The 25,214-nt window shown below is 38.2% G+C and overlaps 2 protein-coding genes and 1 long non-coding RNA gene across 4 annotated transcripts in view; 1 reads left to right on the top strand and 2 right to left on the bottom strand.

The window, feature by feature from the left end:
* Nucleotides 1–3,631: 3,631 nt before the first annotated feature.
* On the bottom strand, nucleotides 3,632–7,880 carry LOC115896955. The gene is made up of 3 exons (XR_004056904.1): nucleotides 7,613–7,880; nucleotides 4,732–4,853; nucleotides 3,632–3,832 (listed from the first exon to the last, which is right to left on the bottom strand). It is a non-coding gene; the product is annotated as an uncharacterized LOC115896955 (long non-coding RNA).
* Nucleotides 7,881–7,940: 60 nt separating this feature from the next.
* Nucleotides 7,941–11,994, top strand: TSPYL4 (TSPY like 4). Its single transcript, XM_010358114.2, has 2 exons — nucleotides 7,941–10,025; nucleotides 11,550–11,994. Exon 1 carries the CDS (start codon nucleotides 8,065–8,067, stop codon nucleotides 9,307–9,309), a length of 1,245 nt encoding a protein of 414 aa, XP_010356416.1. The 5' UTR covers nucleotides 7,941–8,064; the 3' UTR covers nucleotides 9,310–10,025; nucleotides 11,550–11,994.
* Nucleotides 11,995–12,467: 473 nt separating this feature from the next.
* Nucleotides 12,468–25,214, bottom strand: part of NT5DC1 (5'-nucleotidase domain containing 1) — a 158,420-nt gene continuing 145,673 nt past the window's right edge. For both annotated transcript variants that reach the window (XM_010358138.2, XM_010358141.2), the window contains exon 12: nucleotides 12,468–18,079. In XM_010358138.2, the coding sequence (XP_010356440.1) occupies nucleotides 17,964–18,079 (116 nt within the window). In that variant the 3' untranslated portion in view covers nucleotides 12,468–17,963. The remainder of the gene's footprint in view (nucleotides 18,080–25,214) is intronic.

Raw genomic sequence — 25,214 nt, 5'->3', positions numbered from 1 at the left:
ACACAGCTAAGGCAGTGTTAAGAAGGAAATTTATAGCACTAAATTCCCACATCAAAAAGTTAGAAAGATTTTAAGTTAAAAACCTAATATCACAACTAAAAGAAACAGAGAACCAGGAGCAAACAAACCAGAAGCATGCAAAAGACAAGAAATAACCAAAATCAGGGCTGAACTGAAGGAAATTTAGACCCAAAAACATTTCAAAGATCAACAAATCCAGGAGCTGGTTTTCTGAGAACATTAATAAAACAGACCATTAGCTAGACTAATAAAGACAAAAAGATAGAAGATTCAAATAAACACAATCAGAAGTGACAAGGAGGATATTACCACTGACCCCACAGAAATACAAACAACCATCAGAGAATATTATGAACACCTCTATGCTCATAAAGTAGAAAATCTAGAAGAAATGGATAAATTCCTGGATACATACAACCTCCTAAGACTTAACTAGGAAGAAATTGAATACAAGAACAGACCAATAGTGAGTTCTGAAATTTAATCAGTAATAAAAAGCCTACCAACCAAAAAAACCCAAAAAACAAAAAACCCCAGAACCAGAGAGATTTACAGCTGAATTCTACCAGATGTACAAAGAAGAACTAGTATCATTCCTACTGAAACTATTCCAAAAAAAAATTAAAAGGAGGGAATCCTCCCTAACTTATTCTATGAGGCCAACATCATCCTGATACCAAAACCTGGCAGAGATACAACAAAAAAAGAAAATTTCAGGTCAATATCTTTGCTGAACATCAATGCAAAAGTTCTCCACAAACTACTAGCAAACCAAATCCAGCAGCACATCAAAAAGCTTATCCACCATGATCAAAACGGCTTTATCCTTGGGATGTAAGATTGGTTTAACAAACACAAATCAATGATGTGATTCATCACATAAACAGAACTAAAGACAAAAACCATATGATTATATCAATAGATGCAGAAAAGGCTTCAATAAAATTCAACACTCCTTTCATGTTAAAAACTCTCAATAAAGTAGGTATTGAAGGAACATACCTCAAAATAACAAGAGCCATCTATGACAAACCCACAGCCAACATCATAATGAATAGGCAAAAGCTGGACACATTCTTCCGGAAAAGCAGCACAACACAAGGATGCCCACTCTCTCCACTCCTATTCAACACAGTATTGGAAGTCCTGGCCAGGGCAATCAGGCAAGAGAAAGAAATAAAGTGCATCCAAATAGGAAGAAAGGAAGTCAAATGATCCTGCTTTGCAGACTACATGATCCTGTATCTAGAAAACCCCATAGTCTCAACCCAAAAGCTCCTTAAGCTGATAACATAAGCAAAGTCTCAGGATACAAAATCAATGTGTAAATATCACTAGCATTCCTACACACCAAAAACAGTCAAGCTGAGGGCCAAATCAGGAGGGCAATCCCATTCACAATAGCCACAAAAAAAAAAATAAAGTACTTCGGGAGGCTGAGGCAGGAGAATGGCGTGAACCCGGGAGGCAGAGCTTGCAGTGAGCCGATATTGCGCCACTGCACTCCAGCCTGGGCAGCAGAGCGAGACTCCATCTCTAAATAAATAAATAAATAAATAAATAAATAAGCACCTAGGAATACACCTAACCACGGAGGTTCAAGTTCTCTACAAGGAGAATGACAAAACACTGCTCAAAGAAATCAGAGATGAAATAAAGGAAAAACATTACACACTCATGAGTAGGAAGAATCATTATTGTTATAATGGCCCTACTGCCCAAAGCAGTTTATAGATTCAATGCTATTCCTATTAAACTACCATTGACATTCTTCACAGAACTAGAAGAAACTATTTTAAAACTCAAATGGAAGTCAAAAGAGCCCAAATACCCAAGGAAATCCTAAACAAAAAGAACAAATCTCGAGGTATCACACTACCCAACTTCAAACAATAATACAGGGCTACAGTAACCAAAACAGCATGGGACTGATACAAACACAGACACGTAGACCAATGGAACATAATACAGAACTCAGAAATAAAAGACTGCATACCTACAGGTATCTGATCTTCAACAAACCTGACAAAAACAAACAATGAGGAAAGGATTCCCTATTCAGTAGATGGTACTGGGATAATTGGCTAATCATATGCAAAAGATTGAAACTGGACGCCTTCCTTATACCATATACAAAAATTAAATCAAGATGAATTAAAGACTTAAATGTAAAACCCAAAACTATAAAAACCCTGGAAGACAACCTAGGCAATACCATTCCGGACATAGGAATGGGCAAAGATTTCATGACAGAGACACCAAGAACAATTGCAACAAAAGCAAAAATTGACAAATGGTATCTAATTAAATGAAAGAGCTTCTGCCCAGCAAAGAAAACCATCAACAGAGTGACAAGACAATCTACAGAATGGGAGAAAATGTTTTCAAACTATGCATGTGACAAAAGTCTAATATCCAGCATCTATAAAGAACTTAAATTCACAAGAAAAAACAACTCTATTAAAAAGTGGGCAAAGGACATGGACAGACACTTCTTAAAAAGACATACATGCAGCCAATATTCATATAAAAAAAAAAACCTCAACATCACTGAATATTAGAGAAATGCAAAGTAAAACCGCAATGAGATACCATCTCATACCAGTCAGAATGGCTATTATTAAAAAGTAAAAAAATAACAGATGCTGGTGAGGTTGCAGAAAAAAAGGAATGCTTATACACTGTTGGTGGGAGTACAAATTAGTTCATTCATTGTGGAAGACAGTGTGGTGATTCTTCAGAGACCTCAAAACAGATATATTGTTTGGCCAAGCAATCCTATTAATAGGTATTTACTCAAAGGAATATAAGTCATTCTATCATAAAGACACATGCATGTCTATATTCACTGCACTGTTATTCACACAGCAAAGCCATGGAATCAACCTAAATGACCATCAATGATAGGCTAAAGAAAATGTGGTACATATACACCATAGAATACTATGCAGCCATACAAAAGAATGAGATCATGTCCTTTGCAGGAACACGGATGGAGCTGTAGACCATTATCCTTAGCAAACTAAACCTGGAACAGGAAACCAAGTATCACATATTCTCTTACAGGTGGGGGCTAAATGATGAGAACACATGGATGAACAACACACACTGGGGTTTATCTAAGGGTGGAGGGTTGGGAGAGGGAGAAGATAATGAAAAATAACTCATAGGTACTAGGTTTAATATCTGGGTGATGAAATAATCTGTACAACAAACCCCAATGACATGTTTACCTATATATCCTGCACATATACCCCTGAACTTAAAAGTTAAATAAAAAGAAATGTGGGGGAAAAAAGTGTGTCTTATAATCAAAGAGATATAAATGTGAATTGAGGAAATTCTGTCCTTTTCCTCCAGAACTTTATCATAAACCTGCTCAAAATTTCAGAAAATCTATCTTAGAAAAGCATTGCTGCTTATGTCTTTAGTAACTTATACCTATATCAAGTTGCATCAGTAGTTTCATACACTAGTGAGTCTACAGGTATAACCATCTAACTAATTTATCATGCCATAAAGTGTTGGCATGTCAAAGCATTTATATTTTAAAATAGATATTTTAAAAATTACTTTCCTTTTATTTTTCCTTTAAATTACAGCTAAATTATTATAATGACTTTAAAAAATGTGCATGTTGATATACAATATGAATTTCAAGAAAGGAACACATGTTATAAAAAGAAATGTTATATCTGGCCAGGCCCGGTGGCTCACACCTGTAATTCCAGCTCTTTGGGAGGCCAAGGCGGATCACCTGAGGTTGGGAGTTCGAGGCCAGCCTGGCCGATATGGTGAAATCCTGTCTCCACTGAAAAAAAAAAAAAAAAAAAGAAAACATTATCCAGGCATGGTGGCAGGCGCCTGTAATCCTAGCTACTTGGGAGACTGAGGTAGGAGAATTGCTTGAAACCAGGAGGTGGATGTTGCAGTGAGCCAACATCTTGCCACTGCACTCGAGTCTGGCCACGACAGAGTGAGACTCCATCTAAAAATAAAATAAAATAAAAATAAAAGTAAAAAATAAATGTTATACCTGATGAGTTGAGAACTATTAAGGTATTGAAACAGAGAATCATGAATTCTTGTTTCTCTTTAGTAACTGGGCACTTCCTCAACAATTGTCACTAATTTTATGGATGGGGGCAGGCTATAGACTGAATGTCTTTGTCCTCCCCAAATTAATATATTGAAACCTAATCCCCAATGTGAGAGTATTTGGAGATAGGGTCCTCTGGGAGGCAATCAGTGCCCTATAAAAGAGACTTCTGGTTAGAGCCCTATGAGATTAGTGCCATTATAAAAGAAACCCGAGAGATCCCTCACTCCTTTTTCCATGTGAGGACACAGCAAAACAAAACAAAACAAAACAAAAGAAAACACAAAAACCAACAAACTATAGTCTAAGAACCAGGATGCAGGCCCTCACCAGACACCAAATCTGCTGGTGCCTTGATCTTGGAATTCCCAGCCTTCAGAACTGTGAGAAGTAAATTACTGTTTACAAGCCACCCACTCTATGGTATTTTGTTACAGCAGCCTGAATGGACAAAGACAGGTAAAGGAAAAGAAGATAAAGAAGAAAGTTCAACATTAAATTGGGATGGTCATGTGGTCTTATTTCTAAGAAGGTGGTTTTTCATGTTAGAGGTTGTGTAAGGTTGCAGAATAGTATGGCGAATGAGTGCACAGGCTCTCTAGTCAGATTACCTCGTTCAAATTGTGGCTCCACTACTTGCTGTGTAATCTTCGATAAACCACTTTATTTCTCATTGCCTCAATTCCTTCTGAGGCATAGTGAAGTGGAGGTCATAATATCACCTCACAGGGTCCTTGTAAAAATTAAATGAGATACACATTTAAGCACATAAAAGTATATGGTATATAGAAAACACTAAATAAATGTAAGCTATAATGAACCAGAAACTATATCATTCTGAAAAAGAAACTGCTGGCCAAAGATGTAACAATAGGGGATATTTCACAAATTTTCCAATCTTTACTGTATACTTTAGTAAAGTCATTTCTGTTTGACTGTATTAATTTATGTTTGAACTTCCATTAAATACCTTTCCTCCTTGCAAATAAAAACTACCTCATAGATTTTCATGGCATTTTCTATCGTTTTTTTCCATAGAATCATAAGTCACTGATGTAGTTTTTTCTGTGTAGTAAGGTTTACTGCCAATTTCCAGTAGAACAGACTTTACTATGTACAAAATATATATTACTCTAATATGCAAAATGTAAAATATAACTCATAGCTACTATTATATATCCACACACCTCAAAATGAAACACAAGGATAGTCACACTATTCATTTTGGTAAAATCAAAATTTTTATTTAAATTTAAATTTTCACTTAAATATCAAGATTCATTAAAACATTCTATGAGACAGTAACTGGGCTATACTATCGTAGATGCTACAGAAGCTGCTATGCAGTCATCATTATCTAGCTGGGATAAAATTGACCTTAATTAAACAACCAATAAAGTTAAAAAGTAGAGGATAAATAACTACGGTCATTTGCTGCATAACATTTTGGTCAAAGATGAACTGCATATACAAGTGTGGGACCATAAAATTATAATACTCTATTTTTACTGTGTTGTTCTTATGTTTAGATACAAAAATACCATTATGTTACAAGTGCCTACAGTATTCAGTTCAGCAACTGTGTTGTTCAGGTTTGTAGCCTAGGAGCAATATGATATACTATTTAGCTTAGATGTGTAGTAGGCTATTGCAGTTAGGTTTGATAGATGTACTATATGATGTTCCCATAATGACAAAATCCCTGTCATTAAGTGAAACATAACTGTACTAAGTTGGATGGTAAAAGTCATAAGGGCTATACAGAAATCAGAAGACCGTCAAAATGGCAAGTAATTAAGGAAGGAGGTAAAGTAATTAAAGTGGGAGGAGGTAGTTTGCCAATTAATATATATGTGACCACGGGCATGTTAACTTCTCTGTGCTCACTGGGTCTTTGTTTATAAAATCTAACGTATTTAAACTGCCTAGTACAATCTACATGAACTGAGTGTTAAAGAATGGCCAGGTGGTTATGAGTGAAAAATGATTCAGGTGACAGAGCTAATAAAAGCTAGAGATGGGAATGCTTTGAGTAGTAGAGATATAAATCTTTAAAAAATTTTGGCACACATAGAAAGAAAAATAAGTTCACATGTAATTTTATACTTTTCTATAAATTTATATAATAGCAAACTTTTTTCCTCCTGCATGGAAAAGTAACTTTCATTCAGTATTCCCTGCTTCTCTTCAACTTGGCTCAGGTTATAATGGAAAAGAGTTACTCTTTCAACACTGCAAAGATTCTTTGGAAAAGAAACAGAGCAGTGTCAATAATTCAAAGTCACAAAGTCAATTATAACACACTGTTTACTTGTTTACAAAGATGATACCTCAATAGATTGATTTCACCACACAAATAAAAAAAGAGCGTTTATTAAGACAAAGAGGAAAGAGGGAGAGAAAAATAATTGCTCTCTGTTGTGTGAATCTTGTTTGCTATTTCTTATGGGATAACTGATTAGTTGGCAGGCAGTAAAGAGGTCATTCTGGACACATTGTCCTTGGTAGGCTGACTAGGCATACAAAAAACCCTGCAAGGCTGGCTGTTTCTCTGTATTATCTGCCAGTGACCTTTCATCAGTACCTTATCTTAGTTGAACCACAGCTACACTCCTTCCCTCGCTAGAAGTCTTGGTATATATGCTGCATTCCTCTAAATCCTTTTTTTTCTAAATCTGTACTTCTGAGTCTGTATTTGAAAGTGATCATAATCTAGGGTGCTCAAAATGGAGTTTCTTTAACAAAGAGTTATAATCATAACCGTTTATTCGAATATAAATGTAAGACATTAAACATAAATATGCAAAATTTAAATTTCCCTTTGGTCTTGCATTTTCCCAAGGATTAACACCATTATTCTCCAACAAACTAACATATTGTACTGGTAATCACTATCAAATGAATTGTAAGGGCTAACTGACTTGAATAGACAATAACTAACCTTACTTTTAAAGTAAATATTTTAAGAGACAATAGCATAGATGCCCCCGCACATAGCTGATTATTGCTCCTGTGCTGCAGTGAATTACCACATGAACACATTTTGGCAAAGATGTGTTAGCTTCATGTCTACAGGCATTATGAAGCAGGAACCGCTTTTAGATTAAGATTGTAACCTGAGGAAAAGAACATATGCGTCAGTTTAGAAATTAAAATCCCCTGAGGTATTTCTTTCAGTAACGCTTAAAAGCCTCAATTTGTGCTCCTGTGCCAGTTACCTCTACGTAAGGAAAAACATTTTGCTACTCTTTATTAGTTAAAAGTGAAGAGGAAATATTGTCCACTTGCTTTGTAGATGTTGGTCAAATTATATAAACTTTAAAATCTGTAAGACAAACTGAAATATTCCTTTATTATGTCTTGTTAGGATGAGAGAAGTTTGCCTTTCAGCTGCTCCTTAATTTTAAAAATAACACTAAACATAGTAACACTTCTCTTTAAAAATCAAACTCTGCTCATCTAAATTCTTTGGTAATAGCCAAGAATCCATACCTTAAAGAAGGAAGGCCTGTGAGTTTGTGAATCCACTTTCCTACTCACGAGAAGCCCTATGAACTGACTTGAATAGACAGAAACTAACCTTATTTTAAGAAACAATAGCTTAGGTGCCTTAGAAATTCATTCAGAGGCTTATAAATCCACATTAACACAGTTCTCACATGTTTGAGTCTGGTCTACATCCATTTACGTAAGTAAAACTCCCCTTCCAGATCGATGAAATTCTTTTTGTGACAAGAAGACAAAGGAATACGACGGATTGATAAGCGTAGTCACCGGCGCAGAGTTCTCGCGCGATGTTAGGAAGCTACCGCCGTGACATCACCGGTTGCCATGGTAGCACCGCCGAGAGTAAAAGAAGGGTGGCGCTAGACGTTTCGGGCAGAGTGCGGCAGCTGCGGAGGACAAGGAGCTCTCCTTCTACCGCCAGTCTGACTTCTACCAAAATGAGCGGTCTGGATGGGGGCAACAAGCTCCCTCTCGCCCAAACCGGCGGCCTGGCTGCTCCCGACCATGCCCCAGGAGATCCGGACCTAGACCAGTGCCAAGGGCTCCATGAAGAAACCGAGGCGACACAGGTGATGGCGAACACAGGTGGGGGCAGCCTGGAGACCGCAGCTGAGGGAGGTGCATCCCGGGATCCTGTTGACTGTGGCCCCGCGCTCCGCGTCCCAGTTGCCGGGAGTCGCGGCTGTGTGGCGACCAAAGCCGGGCAGGAGGATGCTCCACCTTCTACGAAAGGTCTGGAAGCAGCCTCTGCCTCCGAGGCTGCTGCTAACAGCCAGAAAAATGGCTGTCAGCTTGGAGAGCCCCGTGGCCCTGCTGGGCAGAAGGCTCTAGAAGCCTGTGGCGCAGGGGGGTTGGGGTCTCAGATGATAGCCGGGAAGAAGGCCAAGGAAGTGACGACTAAAAAGTGCGCCATGTCAGCAGCGGTGGAAAAGGAGGGAGAAGCAGGGGCGGTGATGGAGGAAAAGAAGGTAGTGCAGAAGGAAAAAAAAGTGGCAGGAGGGGTGAAAGAGGAGACACGGCCCAGGGCCCCGAAGATCAATAACTGCATGGACTCACTGGAGGCCATCGATCAAGAGTTGTCAAACGTAAATGCCCAGGCTGACAGGGCCTTCCTTCAGCTTGAGCGCAAGTTTGGCCGCATGCGAAGGCTCCACATGCAGCGCAGAAGTTTCATTATCCAGAATATCCCAGGTTTCTGGGTCACCGCCTTTCGAAACCACCCCCAGCTGTCACCTATGATCAGTGGCCAAGATGAAGACATGCTGAGATACATGATCAATTTGGAGGTGGAGGAGCTTAAGCACCCCAGAGCAGGCTGCAAATTCAAGTTCATCTTTCAGGGCAACCCCTACTTCCGAAATGAGGGGCTCGTCAAGGAATATGAGCGCAGATCCTCTGGGCGGGTGGTGTCTCTTTCCACGCCAATCCGCTGGCACCGAGGCCAAGATCCCCAGGCTCATATCCACAGAAACCGGGAAGGGAACACTATCCCTAGTTTCTTCAACTGGTTTTCAGACCACAGCCTTCTAGAATTCGACAGAATTGCAGAGATTATCAAAGGAGAACTGTGGCCCAATCCCCTACAATACTACCTGATGGGTGAAGGGCCCCGTAGAGGAATTCGAGGCCCACCAAGGCAGCCAGTGGAGAGCGCCAGATCCTTCAGGTTCCAGTCTGGCTAATCTCTGTCCTGTGAGAAGCTTCTGCACAAGTTTCCTTACCACCTCCTCTTGGACCTATGCTTGGCCAACAGCATGCAGTCTTCTGTCTGCTTTCTCTTCATACTGCGGATTATCTTTTCCTTTGGTTCTTCTAAATCTTCAGTAATCAGTTGTAAGATTATTGGCTTACCTGCCTATGCCATTCTTCCTCTGGACCTTCATGCTTTTCTGCATTGTGTTAACATGTTTCAAGTGCATGGCCTTCTACGGCTTCTATGCCAAACATATGATACTATAGATGTACTGTACCATACTGCTTTTCTTTGCATGGCTTGGACCCTGTCTGTGACCCTGGTCTTCTCCCAGTTTAAGTGGTTCTGTGCCACAAAGAATCTTGATACATCTTCACAAATAACTGACTGGGCTTCATACTTTATGCTGGCTGTGTACCTGATACCCATGTACTTATGGTAAGCTCTTTAGGTATTACCACTGCAAGACAAAACTGGTATCTTAACACAGCTGTCAACCCAAATTGGACATTCCAGACTACCACCAACTGGATCCCAGCTGCCTTCCTGGGCTTGTGCCATCCACCCTACTGGTTATCTGGTAGAACAAGCTGGTGGCTGGTGGGTGACTGCTAGGCATGAATGAGGTAATAGATGAAAAGTGTTCTATGATATCACATTGGTGTTCCTGTACCTTTGGTTACTCTACATCATGACCAGCTACTGGTAAGTATGAAGCCTGTGCTATAGCCCATCCCTACTTGCTCTCACCTTCTGGTTGAATTTTGCTTAGGCCACCATTGTCTGCCTTCAGGAACTATCTGTAGATGTAGCTCCCAGGGAGCTCACAGGAACACTCCCTACCACCAGGATGGGCAGTCATATGTGACAGTGCCCAAAGCAAGGCTGGAACGCAGTCCCTTCCAGCTTAGTCTTTCTGATTCCTAGCCAACAAACCATCCTTAATCTGAGCAACTTCTTTAGGCATTTCCTCTTTTCCCTGCCTGCTCTCACTCTGAACATGACAAAGTTGCCAGAGTTGGGGCACTGAGGAAGAGATATTTCTGGAATGTGAGAGTTCTTATGCCTCTGTCTCCGTGTCTTTCTTTCTCTCCCGCCCCCTTCCCCTCTCCCTCCCATCCCTTCTTTTCTTCCCTTTCACTGTGAAGCAGTTTAAGCTTATGAACAGAAAACAAAACTGGCAAAGCAGGCTTTTTGTTTAATTTGCTCTTTCCTTGATTGTGTTCAGAGAGGAAAGGTATGATTAAATGGGTTCCAGATCTCTTATTGCCCTTATTCCTCCACCCCACTTCCTTTAGCAAGGTCTGCAAATTTCAAAGGGAGACCTATAGGTTAATTGTTTAGTTATAGGCAGTGTTCTTTTAGGCAGGTTTTGACATCTTTATCTTTTACCCCATCCATTCTACCAAAACCTGTGTATTTCTTGAGCTTTTAGTTTGAGAAGCTGGAAAGAGAGAGAAGGGCCTCACAGTGATGGGTTCAGGACAGGTCCTGAACAGGATGTGAGTGAAGGCAACCAAAACTTAGCTTCACTCCACTTTTCTAAAGATGGAAATTCTTTTTTAGGCCTTGGACTGCTTGGAAATGACCCCAGGGTAGCATTTTGTAGGTCATTCTTCTCCTTTGTACTATTTTGTTCCTGCCCTGATGTCCCATGTGTCTCCATCCTACTGCCTGGCTTTCTTGGCCCTTATTTCTCAGCTTCTGCATTTCCTTCCCTGCTCCTAACAAATGAAGAAGCAGGCTGCAGCCTGCATTGTGGAAGATCTCCAGCCTCCTTGTAGGGGATAAGGGGAATTTTTCCCCTTCGGTTTTGAAGGCTTTGCCCTAAGCTCCCTTAGGATTGAGGAGGTCTGAACACACACAGTGGAGAGGTTAGTCTAGGTTGGGAAACTGAGCTAAGTCCAGAGCAGAAATGAGCCTGCTGTGGAGTGGGTTTGGAAAGGCCCACAGGAAAGACCCTGCAGGGTCAGGGGTGGCAGGGTAGGCCCCTGAGGTGCTCCCCAGGGAAGAGGAGCTGGGATTTAAATCGTATGCTTGGAGGAAGATTTTCCTTCAATTTTTCCTAAGTCCTTGAATTCACCAGTAGATTTTTGTAAACAAAACTGTAAGTCTGGGTATTTCCTCTCGATTATCCTAGGAGTGACCTTTATGTGTGTGGAAGATTAATGGTATATGCTCCTTATGTCACTGTTTTTGAGTAAAATCTATTTCCTTTCTCCATTTCAGCCTATGACAAAATTGATGTTTACAGGCCTGCTTTTTGCTTATAATTGACAACATGTGCAAAAATACCAAATTTGTGTCCTGTGCAGTATGAAGACTTCAGTGAATATTCATTAATGTATTAGCTTGTTCTCTCTGTTCATATATGGCTCTATTCTTAGAAATATAATTTGAATGTGATCTTTCAGTAGTCTGAATATTTTACAAATTGTTGCTATGTCTTGTGAAAATAACCTCAAAAAGAAAAATATGACTCTGTTGTCTTACTTGATATTTCTTGCCCTAGTAATGTACTTGACATTTATGTTCCTAAGCAGTGTAAGTACTAGTAGAATTTCTTTGTCAAACTCAATGATGATTATTAGTACTTTTGTCTTCTCCCATGTGCTTGAAGGAAAAATAAAGTGTCACTACTGTATTTCTTGTTTTCATCAAAAAATAAAAATAAATAAAAAATTCTGTGTTGTCTAGGTTAATTTAAGGTTGGGAAATCATTAAAGTTATCAAATGATACCAGTAACTATCATCCTGAAAGTTAAAAAAAAAAAAAAAAAGCAACAGCCACCAAACCTCCTAAGATTTTTCACTTGAAAAATGGTAAATAGAAGCCCAACTACAACTGCATACTCATGAGCATTATTGTTTCTATATAACCAGTGCAGTTTTTGGTGGTAATTGAAGCACCATATAGTATCACTTAAAATACTGTTTTCAGTGGAAAACTTGTCTATGCAGCATCCTTGTTCATTACATTTATATTAACTGTGCCTTTGGAGGTCTAACTCTCAATAAGCTTAAGATAGACTTTTGGAAGAATTAATTATTGTGTATTCTGAGTGCTACTTACATTCTTACGCCAGTGTGTGGCTTTAAAAAGAATACCAAGAAAACATGAAATGAAATGTCTAGAGACAAATGATATCAGGTATCACAACTTTAATTACCAGTAATGATAGTTTTGCTGTATAGCAGCAATTACATGAAGTTTTATTGGATAAATACCTCTGCATTCTCTGCAGTAAGGAGGGCTTTATGGATGCTGCAAAATCTGTGAAAATGAATTGCCAAGTATTTGTAGCCATCTAAGCAAAAATTTGACAATGGCCCAAAATTTCTCATTTGAGTTAGAAACTTAATTAAACATACAGTTAAATAGATGCTGACTCCTGGTGCAATTGTTACTTGCAATTTCTTGCTGAGGTATTTTTTTCTAGGGCTGGAGAACTTTCTTAGAGAGCTAGGTTTTCTTTTGCAAGCTCTACATCCATCTTAATCCTAAATTCCTCTAACAATGTTCATCTTATCTTTTCAGTTCAGTGACTGATTTCTGCATTGTCAACCACCTGTTTCAAGCTTTATTATATGTTTCCTGTGCCTGTTCTGGATGTAATCAGAAAATGTCATTTTTCCTACACTTGGCTTATTATCTGCTTTAGTCTAACCAATAGCATTCACTCTAATAGGCTGGCGCCACCTATTTGTTACAGATTAGCATGGTTTCTGTTCTGTTTAGTCTAATAAAATTAGTCATTAAGTTACTCAATTAGGCATCTTACAGGTTTCACTTACCAACCAATTGGTTCACTGCTATAGCCCTGCTCCATTTCTTTGTATTGCTTTGTTTTTCTTCCATAATTCTAGACCCCAATTATTCTTTATGTGGACCTCCAAACCTGTTAAGAGGTTCTCCCATCCTCTGGTCACCTAAGAAGTATTATCATTTTAGTCTTCTCAGGCGATAATCTCCGTGAGTAGTGGTGACACTGCATAATTTCCTGGTCCTCACACAACATTTCCTTGGGCTTCCATTTCTGGGCATTCAGCACAAGCCAGACACTTATAAAAGGCTTCTCTGACCTTCTTATCAGCCCCTTCTCCCCATTACTCCTGGTGCTGCTGCTTTGTCTCCAGCTAACTCAAGCGTCCTTAAAAGTTTTCGTCATTAACAAGCAAAAACTGAAACCCTTACCTGTATTTTTAATTTGTGAGTTCCTGTCCTACAGAATCACAATTTAAGACCTGGATATTTGATCTTGTTTCACTGACATATTCCCTGGCTTCACAATCTCCTCAAAAGATCTGAGATGTGTCAGGCACTTCGAAATGCAGTCTCATATTACTTTGATAAACCTTGTAACACAAATTTTATTCTTTCCATTTAAATAGTTGAGAAAACAGAGGTCCAGAAAGTGGAAGTAAACTGCCTAAGATGCAAGTCTCACTGCTGAGTTTTCTGATTTCAAGCTAGCATACCTTCCACACTATCACAGCTATGGTAGTAAATTCGGCATACAAATGTTAAACCCTATTGACACAAGTATTCAGGCCTCAGTTGAAAGTTATGCTTAATCATTCATGAACAGCCTTTGAGAGGAGTACATTTTATCCCTTGATTTAATACAGGATTCCATACAGTTACAGATGAACACATTTGCATTTACTTATGTAATCTTGATGTTTGCTGCACATGTATGAAATTAACAGTTTGTTCCCTTCATCAAAGGCATTGAACATTAAATGTACCAAAAAGACATTAAATGTTATACTCACGGAATTTAGCTGCTAAGCATTGTAAAGAACTGCTGACATTTCCGTTAAATTAAGAGAATATTTTTAAATTGATTAAACTTGGTGATTGCTTTTAACACATTTAGATAGTAGTTTATTCCTTTTCTTTATTAAACTTTGTTAAGCTTTATTAAACTTTGATCTTTACCAAGGAAGTAACATGACCAAGGTACCAAAAAAAGTAAAACAAACTTGTTTTTTGAAAAGTCTGTGAACAGGTACGTGGTTCAAGAAACTAATTATCAAGCAGTCTATGTACTTTTCTAGTTGTCATTCTAAGTAATGACCCAACTTCTCTATAGGCCCAGATATCCCATTTCCCACTAAGTTTACTCAAAGATGAGTGTTCATCACTCATTCTCCATTTTGGTTACTTCAGCAACTGAGGGAAATTTACCAAGCAGTCAAGGTGAAAATGAACCCAGAATACGAAGAAAGAGTAGGCCTGCTTACTGATGACCTTGGTGTGTGTGGCTTCCAAGAAGAGCAAATTCATTATATGCTTTAGGACTCCCATGATTCTTGGATCTCTATTTTACTCTCCTAAGTAAGTTTTATATTACAGATATTTAATATATTTGGCTAAATTATGAATTACTTAAGGATAGAGACTGTGTCTTCACTTTTAATCCCTCTCATGTCCTAGAATGGCATTATTGCTAAATTGAAGTGTGGTTTTGCGCTGAGAATTTGCCCCAGTCTAGATTCAACATTGAAAGACATTATGTATCAAGTAATTAAAAGTGTGATTTTGAGGATCAAACCTGGGTTCATGTATTGCTCTCTTAGTAACAGTGTAACGTAGAGCAAGCATTGTATTTAATCTCTCTGAATTTGTTTTCTCATCTGTACAATTTAATAATTATATACATCTCATATGGTTGCTGTAGAGAGTAAACAAGACAATGTACATGAAGTAGCCTAGCGAGGAGTCAGCACTCATGACCACTATTTTACTATTATTTCTGAGGATAGTTCTAGAGACCAACAAGAGACACCTTTCTGAATTCATTCTATGTGAACTGGACCATGCCCAGGGATTTTCAAGGATGGCCATAAGACCATACTGGGTGAATTACTTGGTATGCTGTCATGGCTTTAACAAAAGCAGTCAAGTGTATTCCAGTCTTGCACCAATCTGGGAACCAACTGTTAGGATAGTCTTCTTGTGCTCAAGAGCCTGAAAAGATGTAAGGGACTGTTACTCCAACACTGAATATTTTAAAAAGCTATCCATGTATTTCTACCATTCAGTCAAGGTTATTATACCTAGAGAGGCAGTTTGATTTTCCACTTTATGCTGATTTGTTATATAAAATAATTATATAAATTTATTTTCATTCAAACCAGTTCACTAAAAGTGTGTGTATGTGTGTATTTAAAGTTATTTTTGGATATGAACATTGGTGGGGAAATAACACCTGATTTCAGTTCAGAGTTTAACAAACTCAGAAGTTGATTTTAGATTGCAATTCATGGTTCAGTTGAAGTTTTTACTACCTCGGTATTCCAAATACCAGATTCTGACAAAACATTTGGTCATGAGCCATTCAGATCTTTCCTCTGCTGATGCGATAAACAGTGGCCAGCAAAGAAAACCTCTGCTCCCTTAAATCTATTTTTAGATGTCCTTTAGATTATGAATGTTTGCCTGCATGCAAATATTACATGTCTTCTGCCCATTTATACAATTTTTTTGTTTCATATAACTACTTTAATATTTTCTTTTTAATTTTTTTGGTGCCACATTTGAATGATTATTTTTAATCTTCATATCCAATCAGAAACACTGGCACTTTTTAGAAACAATGAAATATAAATTTAAAAAACCAAATTATAGTCTTGCTAATTATAGAAAAATACATTCATTAGAAGAAATACTGACTGCTAGCAAGGAAGGAAACTTAGAAATAAACTAAGCCTCTCTTTTTATAAGATGGAAAAAACTGAAGCCAAATTTGGTGGTAACTTGTTCAGGGTCTTTAGGTAGAATGCTAAAGGGGCGCCTAGAACTTCTGACAACCGAATTCTGCCTCCTGAACCCCCGCCACTACTCAGTGGCCCAAAAAGTGCAATTATTTCTTATTTTGGAGTTCTCATTTTTCATATTAACAGTAGTTTATAAGTACTTAAAGATGTATTATTTGCCATTTACAGAATAAACATGGATAAGGAAAAATAGCTTTATTTTTAAAAGAAATCAATTTTCTATTTAAAGCATACATGAGATAGCATCTTTCATTTAGTCCTAAGCTTATTTATGCTCATTGTAATATTCCAATGACATTCTGGACATAAACTTCAAGTATATCACTATATACTTATTGTTAAATATCAAAGAAAGGTACTGACTGTGAGGGAAAAATTTTAGTAATTTTTTTTTTTTTTACCTATCCTGAGATAACTCATCCCACAGTATATCTGGGATTTAGCTGAACATTTCCAAATTTTAACAAGATTTTTTTCTTTCCAATGCATGCATTGATATGCTCAATTCTCCACTACAATCCAGGTAAAATAATGATAGTGTTTGAAAACCAGATAGTGAAAACCAGTATGTTTTCTAATACTGCCCATGATAGAGTGAAATCACAGCATAAAGAGTAGCCAGGAACGTATACTGCAAACATTTGGCTTCAAGTATCTTGCAACAAATAGCTACTAATATGACTATACATAGCACATAGAACACTACAGTCCTGGACTGTAGTATGCCTGTAAAACCCCTTAAAGCATTTTTTTCTCAAACTTTTTGTTCATTATTACCTTCCTTCCCAATTACAGAAATTAAATTCAAATTAAATTAAATAGTTTCAACTACAAATTTCTTCCCAATGAGAGAAATTAATACTGAGGAATAAGATTTTGTTGGATAGGATGATTTTGGAAGTCATCCTATCCATATATTTTTTCACCCCATCTAGAATTTTTTTCCACCCCAATAACCAATTTTTCATCCCCTACTGAGAATGTAATGCTTAAAGTTGATTAAATAAATTAAATGGCCTTTAACATTATTAGAAAAAAAAACTAGTGGGTAACAATGGAGGTTGAGATAACTGACTTCTAGACCATCTCTGTTCCATACTTGCTGTATGAACAGAGAAGAAATCATATCTTTTTATTTTCTTGTTTTAGAGAACACAGGAATAGCATAAAACCTCATAGCCTGGAAAAATCACTTAATCTCACTGGACTCAGTGTTCTTGACTATTAATTGAAAGAACTGGTATAGATCAGTTGGTTTTCAATTCTGGCTGCACTTTCCTAGGGCATATAAAAGGTAACAATGCTCAGCTATATTTAGCCAGACCAATTAAGCCAAGTCTCTGGAGAATATGTTCTAGGTCGGTGGGTCTCAAACTGTAGTGTAAATTAGAATCACCTGATGGGCTTGTTAAACCACAGATTGGTAGGCCCCACTCTCAGAGCTGCTGATTCAACAGGTTTTGGGTGGCGCCTGCAATGTGCATTATCAAGTTCTCAGGTAATGCTCTGCTATTAGTCTATGGATCACACTTTGAGAACCACTGAATTAGGCATATGTGTAAGAGTGACTGTGTGTGGGAGTGTGTGTCCCCAGGTGAATTCTAATCACAAAACTATTGTATAGAAAATATCAATAAGGTTCTAAGTTTTAGGATACTGAGATTTTAATATAATAAGAGTTGTTAAACATCAAGATGATTTATAGAAAGGAGACCTATGGGCAAATATCAACTTCTTGGTCAATAAAACTCATTCCTTAAAGTCTTTTACAGTATTTTTTGAAAAATTTTTTTTTTTTTTTTTTACTGCATATATGGACTGCATATATGGGTCTTCACTTCATTTTCCAATAAAGACAACTTATTTGGATATCAGTGTCTCATCGCTTGTTAAGACCAGTGGAGGATTTGGATAGTAGCCAGCTGTTTTTGAATTGCTTGAAGAGAATCTTGTAAATTTGTAGTCCAGAGGTAATTCTGGGGAGAAAAAAAAATTTAATTATTGCACAGGCCTCTGAATGCCTTTCATAAACAAATCAAAACTTGATATTCACTGATAGTAAAACTTATTTTTGAAACCTGTAAAATTTTAACATTTCTTTTGCTCCTTCAGTAGGTCTCTGTTAGCTATTATTATAAGGTTAAAAATGTGTATAAACCAATCACCATTGTAACATATATATATGGCTAATAAATACAAACTTTTACAACAGCTATAAAAAAGGCTTCTAGGCATTTAAATGTGAACGAGATAACCATGTCTAACAGAATATCCACAAATACAGAAACATTACTTGAATATAAGGTTTTAAGAGACAAAAGGGATGTACTAGGTTATTTTTCACTTCCTATCTCATTTAAAACAATTTAATTTTATTCTTTCTCCCATATTACAGAAAAGGTCTATCAAAGGTCACTTAGGATGAAGAGTTAGATATCTTTCCCTATACAATTTATAATAATGTTTAAGTCAAATCACATTTAGAGATATCTCAAATCATCCCCAGACCTCTAACTAGTGAGTTTAATTTTAATACTCTGCACAGAAGTTAATACAAAAATATGAAGGCTTATCTGAATAAAAATTTAAAAAAAAATCTCCCAGGCCCTCCTCAGAGGATCATGTAACTGGTGAATGAGACCTAATAATCTTCTTCATAGTCCCAGGAAGAGGGTTACTGAGAATAATCTTCAAATGCTTAGCTAAATAAGAATTTTAATACATACAACATGGCAACTTTCTTCAATTGAAGGAAGAAGAATCTGAAGTTCAAAAAAATTAACTAGACTTCTAACTTCAACTAGAAAATCCGGATAAAATATAAACATGAGACTGAAGTCACCAGAGAGCTAAAGAGGCAACCAAGACTTAAGACACAATTCCTGGGAAGGAGGAATCAGCGGAGAGAGGAGCTAGCACTAAGCTTCAGCTTTTCTCCTCTGGTGCTGGGATTCTGGCTGGTGGTAGGGGTTACCATAAGCAGCAGAAAAACCAGTAGAGATTTTGGCAGTCTTGCAGAGCTGCAGAGACAAAAATTGAGGGGCTAGGACCACTGTAAAGGAAGGGTTAGAGAACTGGACTCTGCTGGTTTTCTCCTCAAACCCTTTGTCAAATGCTGAAGGAAACTTGGAAACTAAGAATCCAAGTGGAAAGCATATGCCTGTATAAAGGAGAGTGGATGTTTTCTTTTTTAGGCATTTTCTTGGTATTGTGAAAATGGAGACATTAAGTTCTGACCTGACAGAGGACAGGGGACTTTGTGAGTATCTTAGACTGGCAGTTATATATTTCTGAGAACTAAGAGTTTGTATTTATGAAGTGATCTCTCTCATGCTAATCATTTTTCCCCTTAGTATCTATGTGTTTCATATTAATGCAGTTACTGTCTCTTTTGGTTACTGTTAGCATGGTATTATTTCGTCCATCTTTTGATATTTAAACTTTCTGAATCCTTATGTCTTAGATATATCTTTATTTTATTTTATTTATTTATTTTTAGGTTTTTTTATTATACTTTAAGTTCTAGGGTACATGTGCATAACGTGCAGGTTTGTTACATATGTATACTTGTGCCATGTTGGTGTGCTGCACCCATCAACTCGTCAGCACCCATCAATTCGTCATTTATATCAGGTATAACTCCCAATGCAATCCCTCCCCCCTCCCCCCTCCCCATGATAGGCCCCAGTGTGTGATGATCCCCTTCCTGAGTCCAAGTGATCTCATTGTTCAGTTTCCACCTATAAGTGAGAACATGCAGTGTTTGGTTTTCTGTTCTTGTGATAGTTTGCTAAGAATGATGGTTTCCAGCTGCATCCATGTCCCTACAAAGGACGCAAACTCATCCTTTTTTATGGCTGCATAATATTCCATGATGTATATGTGCCACATTTTCTTAATCCAGTCTGTCACAGATGGACATTTGGGTTGATTCCAAGTCTTTGCTATTGTGAATAGTGCCACAATAAACATACGTGTGCATGTGTCTTTATAGCAGCATGATTTATAATCCTTTGGGTATATACCCAGTAGTGGGATGGCTGAGTCATATGGTACATCTAGTTCTAGATCCTTGAGGAATCGCCATACTGTTTTCCATAATGGTTGAACTAGTTTACAATCCCACCAACAGTGTAAAAGTGTTCCTATTTCCCCACATCCTCTCCAGCACCTGTTGTTGCCTGACTTTTTAATGATTGCCATTCTAACTGGTGTGAGATGGTATCTCATTGTGGTTTTGATTTGCATCTCTCTGATGGCCAGTGATGATGAGCATTTTTTCATGTGTCTGTTGGCTGTATGAATGTCTTCTTTTGAGAAATGTCTGTTCATATCCTTTGCCCACTTTCTGATGGGGTTGTTTTTTTCTTGTAAATTTGTTTGAGTTCTTTGTAGATTCTGGATATTAGCCCTTTGTGAGATGAGTAGATTGCAAAAATTTTCTCCCATTCTGTAGGTTGCCTGTTCACTCTGATGGTAGTTTCTTTTGCTGTGCAGAAGCTCTTTAGTTTAATTAGATCCCATTTGTCAATTTTGGCTTTTGCTGCTGTTGCTTTTGGTGTTTTAGACATGAAGTCCTTACCCATGCCTATGTCCTGAATGGTACTACCTAGGTTTTCTTCTAGGGTTTTTATGGTATTAGGTCTAACATTTAAGTCTCTAATCCATCTTGAATTAATTTTCATATAAGGAGTAAGGAAAGGATCCAGTTTCAGCTTTCTACTTATGGCTAGCCAATTTTCCCAGCACCATTTATTAAATAGGGAATCCTTTCCCCATTTCTTGTTTCTCTCAGGTTTGTCAAAGATCAGATGGCTGTAGATGTGTGGTATTACTTCTGAGGACTCTGTTCTGTTCCATTGGTCTATATCTCTGTTTTGGTACCAGTACCATGCTGTTTTGGTTACTGTAGCCTTGTAGTATAGTTTGAAGTCAGGTAGCGTGATGCCTCCAGCTTTGTTCTTATGACTTAGGATTGTCTTGGCAATGCGGGCTCTTTTTTGGTTCCATATGAACTTTAAAGCCGTTTTTTCCAATTCTGTGAAGAAACTCATTGGCAGCTTGATGGGGATGGCATTGAATCTATAAATAACCTTGGGCAGTATGGCCATTTTCACGATATTAATTCTTCCTATCCATGAGCATGGTATGTTCTTCCATTTGTTAGTGTCCTCTTTTATTTCACTGAGCAGTGGTTTGTAGTTCTCCTTGAAGAGGTCCTTTACATCCCTCGTAAGTTGGATTCCTAGGTATTTTATTCTCTTTGAAGCAATTGTGAATGGAAGTTCATTCCTGATTTGGCTCTCTGTTTGTCTGTTACTGGTGTATAAGAATGCTTGTGACTTTTGCACATTAATTTTGTATCCTGAGACTTTGCTGAAGTTGCTTATCAGTTTAAGGAGATTTTGGGCTGAGACAATGGGGTTTTCTAAATATACAATCATGTCATCTGAAAACAGGGACACTTTGACTTCTTCTTTTCCTAACTGGATACCCTTTATTTCTTTCTCTTGCCTGATTGCCCTAGCCAGAACTTCCAACACTATGTTGAATAGGAGTGCTGAGAGAGGGCATCCCTGTCTTGTGCCAGTTTTCAAAGGGAATTTTTCCAGTTTTTGCCCATTCAGTATGATATTGGCTGTGGGTTTGTCATAAATAGCTCTTACTATTTTGAGATATGTTCCATCAATACCGAATTTATTGAGCGTTTTTAGCATGAAGGGCTGCTGAATTTTGTCAAAAGCCTTTTCTGCATCTATTGAGATAATCATGTGGTTTTTGTCTTTGGTTCTGTTTATATGCTGGATTACATTTATTGATTTGCGTATGTTGAACCAGCCTTGCATCCCAGGGATGAAGCCCACTTGATCATGGTGGATAAGCTTTTTGATGTGCTGCTGAATCCGGTTTGCCAGTATTTTATTGAGGATTTTTGCATCGATGTTCATCAGGGATATTGGTCTAAAATTTTCTTTTTTTGTTGTGTCTCTGCCAGGCTTTGGTATCAGGATGATGTTGGCCTCATAAAATGAGTTAGGGAGGATTCCCTCTTTTTCTATTGATTGGAATAGTCTCAGAAGGAATGGTACCAGCTCCTCCTTGTACCTCTGGTAGAATTCAGCTGTGAATCCATCTGGTCCTGGACTTTTTTTGGTTGGTAGGCTATTAATTATTGCCTCAATTTCAGAGCCTGCTATTGGTCTATTCAGGGATTCAACTTCTTCCTGGTTTAGTCTTGGGAGAGTGTAAGTGTCCAGGAAATTATCCATTTCTTCTAGATTTTCTAGTTGATTTGCGTAGAGGTGTTTATAGTATTCTCTGATGGTAGTTTGTATTTCTGTGGGGTCTGTGGTGATATCCCCTTTATCATTTTTTATTGCGTCTATTTGATTCTTCTCTCTTTTCTTCTTTATTAGTCTTGCGAGTGGTCTGTCAATTTTGTTGAGTTTTTCAAAAAACCAACTCCTGGATTCATTGATTTTTTGGAGGGTTTGTGTCTCTATCTCCTTTAGTTCTGCTCTGATCTTAGTTATTTCTTGCCTTCTGCTAGCTTTTGAATGTGTTTGCTCTTGCTTCTCCAGTTCTTTTAATTGTGATGTTAGAGTGTCAATTTTAGATCTTTCCAGCTTTCTCTTGTGGGCATTTAGTGCTATAAATTTCCCTCTACACACTGCTTTAAATGTGTCCCAGAGATTCTGGTATGTTGTATCTTTGTTCTCATTGGTTTCAAAGAACATCTTTATTTCTGCCTTCATTTCATTATGTACCCAGTAGTCATTCAGGAGCAGGTTGTTCTGTTTCCATGTAGTTGAGCGGTTTTGATTGAGTTTCTTAGTCCTGAGTTCTAGTTTGATTGCACTGTGGTCTGAGAGACAGTTTGTTATAATTTCTGTTCTTTTACATTTGCTAAGGAGTGCTTTACTTCCAATTATGTGGTCAATTTTGGAAAAAGTGTGATGTGGTGCTGAGAAGAATGTATATTCTGTTGATTTGGGGTGGAGAGTTCTATAGATGTCTATTAGGTCCACTTGGTGCAGAGATGAGTTCAATTCCTGGATATCCTTGTTAACTTTCTGTCTCGTTGATCTGTCTAATGTTGACAGTGGAGTGTTGAAGTCTCCCATTATTGTATGGGAGTCTAAGTCTCTTTGTAAGTCTCTAAGGACTTGCTTTATGAATTTGGGTGCTCCTGTATTGGGTGCATATATATTTAGGATAGTTAGCTCTTCCTGTTGAATTGATCCCTTTACCATTATGTAATGGCCTTCTTTGTCTCTTTTGATCTTTGATGGTTTAAAGTCTATTTTATCAGAGACTATGATTGCAACCCCTGCTTTTTTTTGTTCTCCATTTGCTTGGTAGATCTTCCTCCATCTCTTTATTTTGAGCCTATGTATGTCTCTGCATGTGGGATGGGTCTCCTGAATACAGCAGACTGATGGGTCTTGACTCTTTATCCAGTTTACCAGTCTGTTTCTTTTAATTGGAGCATTTAGTCCATTTACATTTAAGGTTAATATTGTTATGTGTGAACTTGATCCTGCCATTATGATATTAACTGGTTATTTTGCTCGTTAGTTGATGCAGTTTCTTCCTAGCCTCGATGGTCTTTACATTTTTGCTTGTTTTTGCAATGGCTGGTACCGGTTGTTCCTTTCCATGTTTAGGGCTTCCTTCAGGGTCTCTTGTAAGGCAGGCCTGGTGGTGACAAAATCTCTAAGCATTTGCTTATCTGTAAAGGATTTTATTTCTCCTTCACTGATGAAACTTAGTTTGGCTGGATATGAAATTCTGGGTTGAAAATTCTTTTCTTTAAGAACATTGAATATTGGCCCCCACTCTCTTCTGGCTTGTAGAGTTTCTGCCGAGAGATCTGCTGTTAGTCTGATGGGCTTCCCTTTGTGGGTAACCCAACCTTTCTCTCTGGCTGCCCTTAAGATTTTTTCCTTCATTTCAACTTTGGTGAATCTGGCAATTATGTGTCTTGGAGTTGCTCTTCTCGAGGAGTATCTTTGTGGTGTTCTCTGTATTTCCTGAATTTGAATGTTGGCCTGCCCTACTAGGTTGGGGAAGTTCTCCTGGATGATATCCTGAAGAGTGTTTTCCAACTTGGTTCCATTTTCCCCCTCACTTTCAGGCACCCCAATCAGACGTAGATTTGGTCTTTTTACATAATCCCATACTTCTTGCAGGCTTTGTTCATTTCTTTTTCTTCTTTTTCCCTTTGGTTTCTCTTCTCGCTTCATTTCATTCATTTGATCCTCAATCGCTGATACTCTTTCTTCCAGTTGATCGAGTCGGTTACTGAAGCTTGTGGATTTGTCACTTATTTCTCGTGTCATGGTTTTCATCTCTGTCATTTCATTTATGACCTTCTCTGCATTAATTATTCTAGCTATCAATTCTTCCACTCTTTTTTCAAGATTTTTAGTTTCTTTGCGCTGGGTACGTAATTCCTCCTTTGGCTCTGAGAAGTTTGATGGACTGAAGCCTTCTTCTCTCATCTCGTCAAAGTCATTCTCTGACCAGCTTTGATCCGTTGCTGGCGATGAGCTGTGCTCCTTTGCAGGGGGAGATGCGCTCTTATTTCTTGAATTTTCAGCTTTTCTGCCCTGCTTCTTCCCCATCTTCGTGGTTTTATTTGCCTCTGGTCTTTGATGATGGTGACGTACTGATGGGGTTGTGGTATAGGTGTTCTTCCTGTTTGATAGTTTTCCTTCTAATAGTCAGGACCCTCAGCTGTAGGTCTGTTGGAGATTGCTTGAGGTCCACTCCAGACCCTGTTTGCCTGGGTATCAGCAGCAGAGGTTGCAGAAGATAGAATATTGCTGAACAGCGAGTGTACCTGTCTGATTCTTACTTTGGAAGCTTCCTCTCAGGGGTGTACTCCACTCTGTGAGGTGTGGGGTGTCAGACTGCCCCTAGTGGGGGATGTCTCCCAGTTAGGCTACTCAGGGTTCAGGGACCCACTTGAGCAGGCAGTCTGTCCGTTCTCAGATCTCAACCTCCGTGTTGGGAGATCCACTGCTCTCTTCAAAGCTGTCAGACAGAGTCGTTCGCGTCTGCACAGGCCTCTGCTGCTTCCCCTTTTGTTGTTTAGCTGTGCCCTGT

Source organism: Rhinopithecus roxellana, chromosome 4, assembly GCF_007565055.1.
Source record: "Rhinopithecus roxellana isolate Shanxi Qingling chromosome 4, ASM756505v1, whole genome shotgun sequence".
Lineage (NCBI taxonomy): Eukaryota > Metazoa > Chordata > Mammalia > Primates > Cercopithecidae > Rhinopithecus > Rhinopithecus roxellana.
The sequence above is the reverse complement of the archived record's forward strand: the minus strand, read 5'-3'. Positions and strand labels throughout refer to the sequence as shown.

What these genes read in the sequence shown, in the direction of transcription:
- TSPYL4 (XM_010358114.2), top strand. Translation starts at nt 8,065, where the DNA reads ATGAGCGGTCTGGATGGGGGCAACAAGCTCCCTCTCGCCCAAACCGGC.